At 37.0% G+C, this 16,030-nt stretch overlaps 1 protein-coding gene across 8 annotated transcripts in view; it reads left to right on the top strand.

Moving 5' to 3' along the window:
- The window catches only part of CCDC7 (coiled-coil domain containing 7), a 289,089-nt gene that overhangs the window by 123,738 nt on the left and 149,321 nt on the right, over positions 1-16,030 (top strand). For 7 of the 8 annotated variants that reach the window (XM_024765603.1, XM_024765594.1, XM_024765612.1 and 4 more), the window contains one exon: positions 7,843-7,938. The exons of the other annotated variant lie outside the window; for it this stretch is intronic. In XM_024765603.1, the coding sequence (XP_024621371.1) occupies positions 7,843-7,938 (96 nt within the window). The remainder of the gene's footprint in view (positions 1-7,842; positions 7,939-16,030) is intronic. 8 annotated transcript variants of the gene reach the window in all.

Below are 16,030 nucleotides of genomic sequence, written 5' to 3' on the forward strand. Positions count from 1 at the left end.
AGGTCTTAAGTTTCAGTCTTTAACCCATTTTGAATTAATTTTTGTGTATGATGTAAGGTAAACATCCAACTTTATTGTTTTACATGTAGATATCAGTTTATTCACCTATTTCTTGGAGACACTGTTCTTTCCCCATTGATTGGTCTTGACACCCTTATTAAAGGTCATCAACTATACATGGGAGGGTCTAAGCTCTTTAATCTATTCCATTGGTCTGTATGTCTGTCTTTATGCCCCTACCACACTATTTTGATTACCTGTGCTTTGTAATAAGTTTTGAAATTAGTAAATGCTAGACGTATAAATTTGTTATTCTTTTTCAAGATGTTTTGGCTATTTGGGATCCTTTGAGATCCTGTATAAATTTTAGCATGCGTTTTTCTACTTCTTCTGCAAAAAATGCACTTGGACTTTTATAGGGATTACACTGAATCTGTAGATTGCTTTAGGTAGTACTGAGACCTTAACTATATTAAGTTTTCAAATCCAGGAACATGGGATGTTTTTTCATTTATTTGTCTCTTCTTTAATTTCTTTCAGCAGTGTTTTTTTTAATTAATTTTTATTGGAGTATAGTTGCTTTACAATGTTGTATTAGTTTCTACTCTACAGAAAAGTGAATCAGCTATACGTATACATATATCCCCTCCTTTTTGGATTTCCTTCTCATTTAGGTCACCACAGTGCATTTAGTAGCGTTCCCTGTACTATACAGTAGGTTCTCATTAGTTGTCTATTTTATACATAGTATCAATAGTGTATATATGTCAACCCCAATCTCCCAATTCATCCCATCCCCTTCCATTCCCCCTTGGTATCCATATGTTTGTTCGCGAGTCTGTGTCTCTGTTTCTACTTTGCAAATAAGATCGTCTATACCATTTTTCTAGATTCCACATACATGCGTTAATATACGATATTTGTTTTTCTCTTTCTGGCTTCACTTCCATGTTGTGGCTATCGTCAGTAGTGCTGCACTGAACATTGGGGTGCATATAGCTTTTTGAATTTTGTTTTTCTCTGGGTATATGCCCAGTAGTGGGATTGCTGGGTCATATGGTAGTTATATTTTTAGTCTTTTAAGGAACCTCCATACTTTTCTCCATCATGGCTGTATCAATTTACATTCCCACCAACAATGCAAGAGGGTTCCGTTTTCTCAACACCCTCTTCAGCATTTACTGTTTGTAGATTTTTTTGATGATGGCCATTCTGACCAATGTGAGGCGATACCTCATTGTAGTTTTGATTTGCATTTCTCTAATAATTAGTGATGTTGAGCATCTTTTCATTTGTTTGTTGGGCATTTATATGTCTTCTTTGGAGAAATGTCTATTTAGGTCTCCATTTTTTGATTGGGTCGTTTTTTTGATATTGAGCTGCATAAGCTGTATATTTTGGAGATTAATCCTTTGTCAGTTGCTTCATTTACAAGTATCTTTTCCCATTCTGAGTGTTGTCTTTTCATCTTGTTTATGGATTCCTTTGCTGTGCAAAGGTTTTAAGTTTAATTAGGTCCCATTTGTTTATTTTTGTTTTTATTTCCATTTCTCTAGGAGGTGGGTCAAAAAAGATCTCACTGTGATTTATGTCAAAGAATGTTCTGCCTATGTTTTCCTCTAAGAGTTTTATAGTGTGTGGCCTTACATTTAGGTCTTTAATCCATTTTGAGTTTATTTTTGTGTTATGGTGTTCTAATTTCATTCTTTCACATGTAGCTATCCGTTTTCCGAGCACGACTTATTGAAGAGGCTGTCTTTTCTCCATTGTGTATTCTTGCCTCCTTTGTCATAGGTTAGGTGACCATAGGTGCATGGGTTTATCTCTGGGCTTTCTATCCTATTCCATTGATCTATGTTTATGTTTTTTTGCCAGTACCATGCTGTCTTGATTACGGTGGCTTTGTAGTGTAGTCTGAAGACAAGGAGGCTGATTTCTCTGGCTCCGTTTTATTTTTATTTTTTTACTGTTCCTTTTTTTTCTGGCTCTGTTTTTCTTTCTCAAGATTGCTTTGGCTATTTGGGGTCTTTTGTGTTTCCATACAAATTGCAAAATTTTTTGTTCTAGTTCTGTGAAAAATGCCATTGGTATTTGATAGGGATTGCATTGAATCTGTAGATTGCTTTGTGTAGTATAGTCATTTGCACAATATTGATTCTTCCAATCCAAGAACATGGTATATCTCTCCATCTGTATCATCTTTGATTTCTTTCATCAGTACTTTATAGTTTTGCTTGCACAGGTCTTTTGCCTCCTTAGGTAGGTTGATTTCAGCAGTGTTTTATAGTTTTCAGTTTACATGCATTTTGCCTCCTTGGTTAAGTTTATTCCTACATATTTTATTATTTTTGATGAATTGTTTTCATAGTTTACTTTTCATATTGTACATTAATAGTTTGTAAAAATGTAACTGATTTTTACATGTTGATTTTGTACCCTGAAACTTTGCTGAATTCATTTATTAATTCTGCTGGGGTTTTTTTGTGTGTGTATGCATGTGTGAATCTTTAGGGTTTTCTATGTATAAGGACATTTTATCTATGAACAGATAATTTTACTTCTTCCTTTCTAATTTTTATATCTTGTATTTCTTTTTTTGCCCAGTTGCTATTGTTAGGACTTCTAGTACTATGTTGAATAGAAGTGGTGAGAGTGGGCATCCTTGCCTTATTTTTGATCTCAAAGGAAGTTTTTAGTTTTTCACCACTGAGTGTGATGTTAGCTGTGGGCTTTGCTTATATAGTATTTATTATATGTGGGTATTTTGCTTTTAATCTTAGTTTGTTGAGTGTTTTGTTTAATCATAAAAGGATGTTTAATTTTCTGTATCAGTTGAGATGGTCATGTGTGGTTTTTTTTCCCTTCATGCTATTAATGTGATGTGTCACATTAATTGATTTTCATGTATTAAATCAACCTTGCATTCCAGGAATAAATCCCACTTGGATGTGGTATTTAATCCTTTTAATGAGCTCTTGAATTCTGTTTGCTAGTATATTGTTGAGTTTTGCATCTGTGTTCATCAGGTATACTGGCCTGTAATTTTCCTTTCGTATAATCCCTTTGTCTGACTTTGGTATCAGGTTAATACTGGCTTCATAGAATGAGTTTAAAAGTTTTCCTATTCATTTTTTTGGATGAGTTTGATGAGGACTAGTGTTAATTTTGTTGTTGTTGTTGTTAATGTTTGGTAGCATTCTGCAGTGAAGCTGTCTGGTCCTGAGTTTCTATCTGTCGGGAGGTTTTTGATTACTGATTTAATCTACTAGTTACTGTTCTTTCAGATATTCTGTTTATTCATGATTCAGTTAGTAGGTTGTGTTTCTTAGAATTCATTTTTTTCTAGGTATTTCAGATAGTTGGCATACAGTTCATAATGTTCTCTTATAATAGGTTTTATTCCTATGGCATTGGTTGTAATGCCCCTTCTTTCATTTCTTATTTAATTATTTGAGTCTTTTCCCTTTTTTCTTAGCTATCTAACTAAATGTTTTCAATTTTGTTGGTCTTTTCAAAAAACCAACTCCTGGTTTTATTCATTTTCCTTATTGTTTTTCTCTTCTCTGTCTCACTTACCTCTGCTCTAATCTTTATTATTTCCTTCCTTCTGCTATCTTTGGGTATAGTTTTATCTTCTTTTTCTAGTCCCTTGAGTTGTAAAGTTAGGTTGTTTATTTGAAATATTTCTTCTTTTTTTTTTTTTTTTTTTTTTTTTTTTCCCACTGGGCTTTCTATCCTGTTCCACTGATCTATCTTTCTGTTTTTGTGCCAGTACCATACTGTCTTCTTTTTTAATGTAAGCATTCATAGCTATAAATTTCCCTCTTAGCACTGCTTTCATTGCATTGCATATATTTTGTTATGTTGTGTTTTCATTTTCATTTGTCTCAAGATAATTTCTAATTTCTCTCGCAATTTCTACTTCACCCATTGTTTTTTTTGAGAATATGTTTTTATATTTCCCACATATTTGTGGATTTTCAAGTGTTTCTGCTACTATTAATTTCTAGTTTCTTTCCATTGTGATCAGAAAAGTTATTTTGCGTAATAACAGTATCCTGGAGAATGTTCCATGTGTACTTGAGAAAAATGTATTCTGATGTTGTTAGGTGGAGGTTTTTTTGCATATATCTATAATGTCCAGTTGGCCTATAGTGTTGTTCAAATCCTCTAATTTTCTTATTGATCTTTTTTCTGGTTGTTCTTTCCATTATTGAAAATGAGGTATTGAAGTCTCCTACAATTTTTGTTTTATGGTCTATTTCTCCATTCAATCTGGTTAATGTTTTCTTCATGTATTTAGGAGTTCTCATTTCTGATGAATATATGTTTATATATATATATATATGTTTATATAATGTTTATATTTATAATGTTACATATTCCTGGAGAATTGACCTTTTTATTATCATATAATATCTTACTTTGTCTCTTTAACAGGTTTTGACTAAAGTCTTTTCTGTCTGATATTATAGTATAGCCATCACTATTCTCTTTTGGTTATCAATTGCATGGGGTATCTGTTCCCATCCTTTCACTTTCAGTCTATATATGTCCTTAGACCTAAGTGAATCTCTTGTAGACAGCATTATAGGTGGGTCTTATTTTTTATACGTACAGCTACTCTGTGTCCAGGGAGTTTAACCCACTTACATTGGTAGGTTGTGTGTTTCTAAGAATTTATCCATTTCTCTAGGTTATCCAATTAGTTGGCATACAGTTGGTTAGGAAAGGACTTACTTTTGCCATTTTGTTAATTATTTCCTGTATGTCTCATAATTTTTTGCTCCTCATTTCCTATTTTACTTTCTTCCTTTGTCTTTCACTGATTTTTTTTTGGCAGTGGCATGCTTTAATTCTCTTCTCGTTTCCTTTTGTGTATTAATCTTCTCAAGCTGCCATAACTGAAAGCCATAGACAGGGTCACTTAAAAAAAAACAAAACAGAAAATTATTTATTACAGTTCTGTAGGTGAAGTCCAAAATCTAGGTGCCAGTAAGTTAGATTTCATTCTGAGATGTCTTTTCTTGGCTCATAAGTGTCCACCATCTATTGTGTACCCACATGACCTCTTTGTGTGCAAATGGAGAGAGAGAGAGAGAGAGAGAGAGAATGAAAGCTCTGGTGTCTCTTTTTATTAGGGCAACAATCACATCAGATCAGGGTCTTACCCTTATGATGTCATTTAACCTTAATTACTTCCCTCCCCCCATCTCCAAAACCATCACATTGGAGGTTAGAGCTTCAACATATGAATTTTGGGAGATACAAACATGTATCCATAACATGAATAGTCTATAAATGTTTTCATTATGGTTACAATAATATATTTTATACCAGTAACAAGTTAACTTCAAACACATACATACTTCAGTCACTAAACTGTACTCCTTTAAAGCTCTTTCCCCTCACTTTATTTATTGGTGTCACAAATTACATCTTTGTATACCTGTGTGCCCATTAACATAGATTTATAGTTATTTTATGCTTTTTCTCCTAATTCTATATAAGAATTAAAAGGGAAGTTGTGCCTCAAAATTTCAGTAATATACGTTTCTACATTTGTCCATATATTTATCTTAACCAAAACCTTTATATTATCATACAGCTTCATGATGCCATCTAATATCCTTTCATTTCAACTTGAAAGACTTCCTTTAGTATTTCTGGCAGAGCAGGTCTAGTGGTATGAACTCCGCCAGCTTTTGTTTATCTGTGAAAGTCTTAATTTCCCCTTCAGTTTTGAAGGACAGTTTTGCCAAATATCGTATGCTTGGTTGACAGTTTTTTTCTTTTGGCACTCTAAAAGTATCATCCCACTGTCTTATGGCCTTCAAGGTTTCTGAGAAATTCATTTATAATCTTATAGAGGCTCCCTTGCACATGACAAATTGTATTTCTCTTGCCTCTTTTAAGATTTTCTCTTTTTCCTTGACTTCTGACAGTTTGACTACATTGTGTTTCGGTGTTGGTCTCTTTGGGTTTTTCCTAGTTGGACTTTATAAAGCTTATTGAATTTGTATATCCATTTCTTTTTAAAATTTGGTAAGTTTTGTCATTTCTTCAAATAAACTCTCTGCTCCTTTTTTTCTTTCTTCTCTTCTGGGACTTTCATAATGCATATCATGGTCCACCTGATAGGGTCCCATAAATCCTTCATGCTCTCTACACTTTTCTTAATTCTTTTTTCTTTTTGCTCCTCAGATACAATGATTTCACATGACCTGTCTCCCAGTTTGCTGATTTTTTTTCTGCCTGATCAAGTCTGATGGTGAACCCCTTTAGTGAATTTTTCAATTCAGTTATTATATTGCTCAGCACCAGAGGTTTTTTTTAATAGTTTCTATATCTTTGTTGATATTCTAATTTTGTTCATGCTTCATTGTCCTGATTCATTTAGTTTATATTTCTTTCAGCTCATTGAGAATCTTTAAGGCAGTTGTTAAAATTCCTTGTGAGGTAATTCACAGACCTGTGGTTTTTTAGGGTTGGTTTCTGGAACTTTATTTTCTTCCCATAATTGGACATGTTTCCATGTTTCTTTGTATGCTTTGTCATATTTTGTTGAGATTTGGGAATTTGAAAACATAGCTGTCTCTCTCAGTCTTTTCAGATACAGGGGAACACCTTGACTAATCAGCCTGACATGGAGGTTCTGATACTTCTCAAACCTTCGCTGGGGATGTATCTTCTCTGGGCTTGTGTGTACTTTTATTCTAGTATATATGACTTTTTAATTTTTATTTTATTTTTTTTTTGTGATACGCAGGCCTCTCACTGTTGTGGCCTCTCCCGTTGCGGAGCACAGGCTCCGGACGCACAGGCTTAGTGGCCATGGCTCACGGGTCCAGCCGCTCCGCGGCATGTGAGATCTTCCCAGACTGGGGCACAAACCCGTGTCCCCTGCATCGGCAGGCGGACTCTCAACCACTGCGCCACCAGGGAAGCCCTATATGACTTTTTTTTACTCTCCTAATTTCCCTAAGAGGATCTCTCCTGTTTCTTCTCAGGAGATTTTTGTTTTGGTTTCTATTGTATTCCTCTACCTGTAATCTCTTGCTCCTCCATCATTTGCAGAACTTCATAACCCCTACAGCTCTAATGTGTGACAGCACTTGCCTTTGTTTTCAGCAGTCTCCAACCTGGTATCTAACTATGGAACTGTCCCCATCAGCTTTCCAGATCAGGCAAGACAGCAACCAATGAGTCAGACAGTGCCTAGACATGCCAGAAAGTTGGATGCAAGTTTCACTCTTTTCATCCCAATGGAGGATCTGGAAATTGCGAGACTTCCTTGTGACTGTGGCACACTGTGGCACACTCTGCCAGGGAGATGGTGGGGCTAACTAAGCTGGGCAAAATGCCATGACCCTTCCTACCCTCTTTGGTACAGTTTTTCTTGGTTAGTAATTCACTTGGATGATGCAGCTTCTTAACTGGTTTCTAGAGTTCTCATAATGATATTTTGGTCTGTATATTGTTATTAACTTAGTGTCTCCATAGGGTAATGAGGGTCTGGAACTTCCTAGTCTTCCATCTTCCTGATATTTTATCCTATAATTAAGTTTTAACTTAAGTATAAAAGTCCTACGTAGGAAATATAGAGAATGATAGAAAGCACATGTGATGCCTAGGATTATTAATGAAATAATGAGACAGTTTCAATGTATACCCATTAAAACTCTTCTCTTTTCATATTAGGTCTAGCATTATGGTAATCTACTTATAAGTCTATAAAATTGAGAAGAATTTATGCTGTACATTTGTTATAAATTTGAAAGTTAGGGGTTCACAATAGATCTGTTTTTCTATTTATTTGATTATATGCTTCTCTTTATGTAGCTCAGTTTGAAGTACCAGATGGAAATCTTCTCTATGAGGATCAAGACTCAATATCAAAAGCACAAATGCAAGTAAATACACAGAGAACATTCAAAGGTAAAACATACCTTAAGTAGTATGATAATTACAGATAACTTTAAATTATTTTAATTAAACTCAGTAGAAAATATTTTTCTTTGGTTCATGAATATGCATCTGAGATTATATTTTATGCAACATTTATAGTTTCTTTGATGTTAGTTGTAAATACCCTAAGAAAATTAGAGAGCAAAAGTCGAAGTATTCATAACTTACATTGGTATTTCTGGTTGTAATATTATTTCACAGTCATAGGTCATATACTCAGACACCAAGGCTCAATCATAGGCCAATAATTTTCTCACAAAAGATGCATACCTTTCAGCAGACTGGAAGATTATAGGTCCAAAACTCCAAAGGGTGTCTGTCTGTGACCTATGGTAGTAGCCTTCTACCACAGACTGTACTTGGTGAACAGAGATGTTGCTGAGAGCTGTAACTCTAACAGCAAATGAGGATCAGAGGGCCCCAAGGGAAGGATAGCCTGAGAGGCCTGGTGGAGGGCCTCAAGTGTGTCCTCTTGGTTGTGGCCCCACTGAAAAGAATGGCCTTTGAAGTAATCTAATAGTAATGGATGTAATGGATGCCATCCAGAACCACACATGGGGACTATGAGAGTGCAAATATCCAAATAGTCCCACCAATAGCTGGGCCTCATTTTCAGTTGTTCAAGTAGAGTGTGTCAAAGCTTGGCAGTCTTCTCCTTTGGAATGAGATGTTGTGCCCCTCACAGATTTTGACCAGTGATTTCAGTTAGGTACTGGGTAACTATGTCTTATCTGTAATAATGGTCCAGCCATGTTGCTACATATTGGTCTGTAGGACGTCTAGTTCTTGTTAAGTGGTGCCCTTGTATGGACCTATTTGGATGATGTCATCAATAGACTGGAAGGCTAGTGCTCCCTCAGGGTGTAGGACATTTCTAGGTCAAGACTGTTCGGTGAAAGATAGTTGGGGAATTTATGTAGCTTTATGGAAGGACATTAGTGAGGCATTGCAATCTATTCCCCATATGACGAACTGATCCTAATCATCCATGTGGACAGAGATACTGCGTAGGGTATTTGCACTGTCTATTACAGAATACCAAATTCTCTCACTATGGACAGTAGCTTCCATGACAGTCACAATATCAGATATAACTAGTGCCTGGGGACTACATCACTGAGCTGCCAATTATCACTGGAGTCTCTACACACACAAGGACATATGCCCAGGTCCACTGAGCTACTGAATGAAGAAACAGTCTCAGGGAGAATTTTTGCTTCATTAAGCTCATCAGTAAGGACAGTTATTTACTTTTCTTCTTCAAGCATTTGTTTTTGAGGAACAAAATACTAGATTCTGGTAGTTGAGTAGTTTCACAGTCTTCCACTTGTCTTGCTAAAGTGGTAATTTCTATCAGGGTTTGGGGTGAATGCAAGTAGGGGTTCATGTAAACAGTACTTCTATACCAATAATGCATTCAACAGTGGGGGCTATAACAATGGAGTTTTGAGGTGGCCTGAGTGGGTACACCGTTGTGGGGTCTGGGTAAGTTTCCCATTGGTGGTGGCCGTGGAGTACCACCTCGGCATTATCAGTGTCCTCCTCATCCTGGTGTCAGGGGTTGTGGTGATCACAGTCACCTATGCACCCATGTCCCACAGGCTTGGGAATGCAATTCTGCACATCTCCATCGAACTCTAACTTTATCATAAGTCCTCACATTCCCACTGGATATATGGGGCCCAGCCTAACCCATAGTCTTGTTTATCTTGAAAGCCGTAAAGTCTTGGTAAAAGTTGGCAGAGCATTTTGATTCATGGCAAGGATCACTGGGAAAAGCAGAAACATAGCACCTGTGTTAGTCATAGGCCACAGTAGTGGCCTGTTGGGCCTCCCTTATCCCACTACCTGGCCTTCGGGTCCTTGGTAAATATCCCATCAATCTACTCCTTTGAGACCCTGTTTTGGGGGTAACACACCCTTTGATCTCTTTAAGGCCTTTGCCCAGATGGTCCGGGGTGGTTACTAGACTACCATTTTTACATCATTCTCTCTTCTGGTCAGTCATTGCTATCTTGGCATTATTCACTATTTCTTGTCCAGAAATTTGTCAGTTAAGGTCCAGATTGTGTCGTAGACCAATTGCCCTGACCTTATTAGGGTGTTTATCGAGCTTGATGTCCAGCAATAGTGGCACAAATGAACCTAGGAACCTGAATCTGGTAAATAAAAAAAAAAACAATCTCATCATCTGCTGTCCTCATTCCCTCATTGTATATCTTAGGCACCACCAGGGTGGCTCATGGAGTCACTATTGCCTTTTCACGTATGGTTAAAACGTGTTTTACAAAGGCAAGGATGAGCCATCTGTCAGATCCAAAACAGTACCCAGCTGAGGAAAGAGAGTCTTGGATGTCTGTATTTTTTCATACTCCTTTATTCCACCTCCTTGTGCAGTGTGGCCATTGTCAAGGTTCTCCAAGAAATGTTTCTGTATTAGCAACCCGGCAAGGTTACATGATTACTTCTTTAACAAGATACTCCTTTAAATGTGAAGATGAACGACCCACGTCTATAAGGTCTCTTCAGGTCACTGGGTAAAGTGATCCTCAACACTCTACATTCCTTTTCATTAAATCATGAATTGCAGTAACCACTATAGCAAAGGCTGAACATAAGTTCCAGAAGCATTAGATCTAACAGTAGTCATTGAGTGCAACTCAGCATGCAGGGTCACCAACAACTTTTGATCCCATTTTTTTTTTTTTTTTTTTTGCGGTACTCGGGCCTCCCACCGTCGCGGCCTCTCCCACTGCGGAGCACAGGCTCTGGACACACAGGCTCAGCGGCCATGGCTCACAGGCCCAGCCACTCTGCGGCATGTGGGATCCTCCCAGACCGGGGCACGAACCCGCGTCCCCTGCATCGACAGGCGGACTCTCAACCCCTGCGCCACCAGGGAAGTAGTCAAGGAATTGCTTCCCCAGTTTTGTCAAAATCCCTGTTTGATGTTTAATTTGACCCACCCACTGGGCATCTTGGCCAGCAAAACAGGACTATTAAAATAGAAGGATCATGGGGCTTCCCTGGTGGCGCAGTGGTTGAGAGTCCACCTGCTGATGCAGGGGACACGGGTTCGTGCCCCGGTCCGGGAAGATCCCACATGCCGTGGAGCGGCTGGGCCTGTGAGCCATGGCCTCTGAGCCTGCGCGTCCGGAGCCTGTGTTCCGCAACGGGAGAGGCCACAACAGTGAGAGGCCCGCGTACCACAAAAAAAAAAAAAAAAAAGAAGGATCATGTAAACAATGAAATAACACTCTCCTAAGCATGTCACACAATCTGTCAGCAGTTCCTGAGACACGTTGGCCTGAATGGTCATGTGCCCTGTGGGAACCTCAGACTCTAACAAATGACTCAGTAGTGCCCCCTTAGAGAGCCCTGAGTACTCACTAGTGCTCCTTCCAGAAAGGAATTGTGCTTCATTGACCACATTGCTCACTGTGCTAACTTTTCAGGGAGCGAGCTGCCAGTTTTTGAGTTGGTCAAGTAAGACAGCAAGTAAATTGAAAGTAAATTTAAGCATTTATTCACTTACTGTAATAGTATAAGAGTCTAAACAGGAAAGGTTCCCAGCCATACCAATATTCCATTTTCCCCCACAGAACATCATTGGATGAGGGTCAGATACATCAGTGCTGACAGGGCTGGGGTAGGGGAACATCATCTCACAACCAAAGGAGCTCCAAACAAAAGGTTCTTGCTGTTCTATAGATCTGAGAGGAGATAGAAGTGGGAGGTCTAGGAGGAGTGCAGAAGTACTGAAAACAGAGTCAGAGATAATAAAAAGGTCTACAAGGTCCAATGAAAAGGTGGTCTATATACAGGGTCTCAGCTGAGTCCTCCCCACATAAGAATGCTTCAGAATTGAGGCACTCAGACTAAGAATGCAGATATGGCCTTAGTCCATGACTGCACTAATTTCAGTGTCTGCAGTGCACTGGCTATGTCTCAGAGTCTAGTGTGGAGTATGAAGATTTCCCCCATGACAGCTGCCAGATCAAGCCTTTGTAATTGTCTAAGGTTGGGCCTGACAGATCACGCAGAAGATTTTGGCATGTTGTCAGTGCCTCAGTGTAATACATATGCATGTCCACATACAGGTACACATGATATACATATATGGATATACATATCCAATAGTCATCTTCACGTATGCTTACATACGTAAACGTGCACATATATGTGTATATGCATATTCACAGACATATTTAGAAATCATGGTTTCTGAAAGACACTTTCAATTTCATTCTCTCCCCTCAAGACTTGTTCTTATCTTTCTCTATTTCCGGTGTGTATATCTTTCCTTCCACAGTGTGAATCTGACTCTGATCAACATCAGTACATTTACTCATTTGCTCTACCTTATAATGCTTCTAAAATTATTTCAGAATGTAGAACCCTAGAAAAACAAATCTACTAAAAGGATTCTGTGATTTGCAAACATAGAGAACAGATTTGTGGTTGCCAAGGGAGTGGAGGGTGGGGGTGGGATGGATTGGGAGTTTGGGATTAGCAGATGCAAACTATTATATATAGGATGGATAAACAACAAGGTCCTACTGTATAGCACAGGGAACTATATTCAATATCCTGTGATAAACCATAATGGAAAAGAATATGAAATATATATATACATATATAACTGAGTCAATTTGCCATACAGCAGAAATTAACACAACATTGTAAATCAACTGTACTTCAATAAAATAAATTTAAAAAATAAATTCTTCAATAAACATCTTAACTTACAGTTGAAAAAGAGGAAAAAGATTTTGTGATTTGTTTACAGTTCACCCCTCTACTCTTTTGCCGAGGAGTGAGGGTGTACGTCAAATACTATATTGATGATTTACTTGCATTAGTGCTTTCTTATTTCCTTCAGTAGATTCAGTTCTTTAAATTTAGTTTCAGTTTTAGTTCCTTTTCTTACCCTTTGTAATTTAACTTTTCTGTTCATACATAATTGACACATAACATTAGTTTCATATGTACAACATACTGACTCGAGATATGTATATATTACAAAAAATATCACAATAAGTTTAGTTATCATCTATCACCACATATAGTTAAATTTTTTTTCTTGTGATGAGAATTTTTAAGATCTACTCTCTTAGGAACTTTCAAATATGCAATGCAGTATTAACTGTAGTCACCATGCTGTACATTTTATCTCCAGTACTTATTTATTTTATAACTGCAAGTTTGTACCTTTTGACCACCTTCACCCATTCACCCACCCTCTACCCCCTGCTTTTGGCAACCACCAATCTGTTCTATGAGTTTTGATATTGGTTTTGTTTTTGTTTTAATTCCACATATAATTGAGATCATACAGTATTTGTCTTTCTTTCACTGAGTTCACTTAGTATAGTGCCCTCAAAATGCATCCATGTTGTCCCAAATGGCAAGATTTCCTTCTTTTTTATGGCTAAATAATATTCCTTTGTATATATGTATACTACATTTTCTTTATCCATTCATCTGTCCATGGACGCTTAGGTTGTTTCCATGTTTTGGCTATTATATTATTATTATAAATAATGCTGCAGTGAACATAGGGGTTTAGATATCTTTTCAAGTTAGTGTTTTCATTTCCTTTAGAAAAATACCCAGAAGTGGAATTGCTGGATTGTAAGGTAGTTCTATTTTTACTTTTTTGAGGAAGCTCCCATAATGTTTTCCACAGTGGCTGCACCAAATTCCCTTCCCACCAACAGTGCACAAGGGCTCCCTTTTCTCCACATTCTCACCAACACTTATTTCCTGTCTTTTTGATAACAGCCATTCTAACAGGTATGGGGTGGTATCTCATTGTGGTTTTGATATGCATTTTCCTGACGGTTAATGCATTTGGTTTTGATATGCATTTTCCTGACGATTAATAATGTTGAGAACCTTTTCATGTACCTGTAGGCCACCTGTAATGAAACATGTCCTTTCAAATCCTCTATCCATTTCTTAATCAGATTTTTTTTCTGCTTTTGAGTTGTATGAGTTATTTCTTTATTTTGGATATTAACCCTTTGTCAGATATGTGATTTGCAAATACTTTCTTCCATTCTGTAGGTTGCCATTCATTTTGTTGATATTTTCCTTTGCCGTGCAGAAGCTTTTTAGTTTGATGCAGTCTCACTTTTGGTGTCAAATCCAAAAAGTCTTCACCAAGACTGATAATGTCAGGGAGCTTACCGCTTATGTTTTCTTCTAGGAGTGTTATGGTTTCTGGTCTTACATTCAAGTCTTTAGTTGATTTTGCATTGATTTGTGTGTGTAAGATAGTGGTCCAGTTTCATTCTTTTGCATGTAGCTGTCCAGTTTTCCCAACATCATTTATTGAATAGACTATCCTGTCTTCACTCTGTATTCTTGGCTGATTTGTCATAAATTAATTGACCGTATATGTGTAGGTTTATTTCTGGAATCTCTGTTCTCTTCTATTGATTTATATGTCCATTTTTATGGCAATACCGTACTGTTTTGATTACAGTAGCTTTGTAATACACAACTGACCCTTGAACAACACAGATTTGAACTGCATGAGTCTACTTATACACAGAATTTTTTCAGTAAATACATGCTATGGTACTACATAATCTGTGGTTGGTTGAATCTGTGGATGCAGAGCCATGGATATAGAGGGCCAACTGTAAAATTCTGTGTGGATTTTCGACTGTGTAGGTGGGAAGGGAAGTCAGTGCCCCTAACCCCCATGTTGTTCAAGGGTCAGCTGTAGTTTGAAATCAGGAAGTATGATGCCTCCACCTTTGTACTTTTTTCTCAAGATTGCTTTGACTATAAAGAATCTTTTGTGAGTCCATACAAATTTTAGGATTTTTTTGTTCTATTTCTGTGAAAAATGCCATTGGAAATTTAATAAAGATTGCATTTAATCCATAGCTTGCTTTGGGTGGTGTGGACATTTTAAAAATATTAATTCTTCCAGTTCACGAGCATGGAATATCTTTGCATTATTTTTGTCTTCTTTAATTTGTGTCATCAATATTTTATAGTTTCAGTATATGAATACTTTATCTCCTTTGTCAAATTTATTTTTTTCTTTTTGATGTCATTGTAAATGGGATTATTTTCTTATTTTCTCTTTCTCATAGTTTGTTGTTAGTGTATAGAAATGCAATTGATTTTTTATTTTTTTATATTGATTTTGTATGTTGCACCTTTACTGAATTCACTTATTAGTTCTAACAGCTTTTTGGTGGAGTCTTCAGGATTTTCTACATATAGCCTTTATTGGGTTGAGGTAAATTCCTTTTATCCCTAATTTATGGGAGTTTTTATCATGAAAAAGTATTGAATATTTTCAGATTTTTTTCTGCACCTGTTGAGATGATCATGTAATATTTATCCCTTGCTCTGTAATGTGGTGTATGTGTCACATTGATTGATGTTAGACCATCCTTGCCTGAGTAGAGTAAATACCATTTGGTCATGGTGTATGATCTTTTTAATGTGCTGTTGAATTGTTTGCTAGTAGTTTGTTGAGAATTTTTGCATCTGAGTTCATCAGGGATATTGGCTTGTCATTTTCTTGTGGTGTCTTTGTTTGGCTTTGGTATCTAGGTAATGCTGGCCTCATAAAATGAATTTGGAAGTTTCTATCAGTGAATGTTTGTGTCCCCCCCATAATTCATGTGTTAAAATCCTAATGTCTAATGTAATTGTATTAGGAGTGGGGAGGTGCTTAGGTCTTGAGGATGGAGCCCTCATGAGTGGGATTAGCCCATTCATGAATGGGCTAAAATTTTAGAAAAATTTTCTGCTTTTCTGTTTCATTTATTCCTGCTCTAACCTTTATTATTTCCTTCCTTCTGATAACTTTGAGTTTAGTTTATTTTTCTCTTTCTAGTTCCTTGAGGTGTAAAGTTAGGGTTTTATCTGAGGTCTTTTTTCTAGCTGCCCACAGACAATCCAGCTATGTTGATTCCTTCAGTGTTCTAATTAAGGTGAGATAGAAGTGGGCCTCTCAGGCAGCACCCTGAAAGGCTTTGAGAGCCTTATGCTCACTTCCCTCTCTCTTTCTCCCATGGGAAAAATTGTGGGT

Source organism: Neophocaena asiaeorientalis, unplaced genomic scaffold (genome assembly GCF_003031525.2).
Source record: "Neophocaena asiaeorientalis asiaeorientalis breed wild unplaced genomic scaffold, Neophocaena_asiaeorientalis_V1.1 scaffold217, whole genome shotgun sequence".
Classification (NCBI taxonomy): Eukaryota; Metazoa; Chordata; class Mammalia; order Artiodactyla; family Phocoenidae; genus Neophocaena; species Neophocaena asiaeorientalis.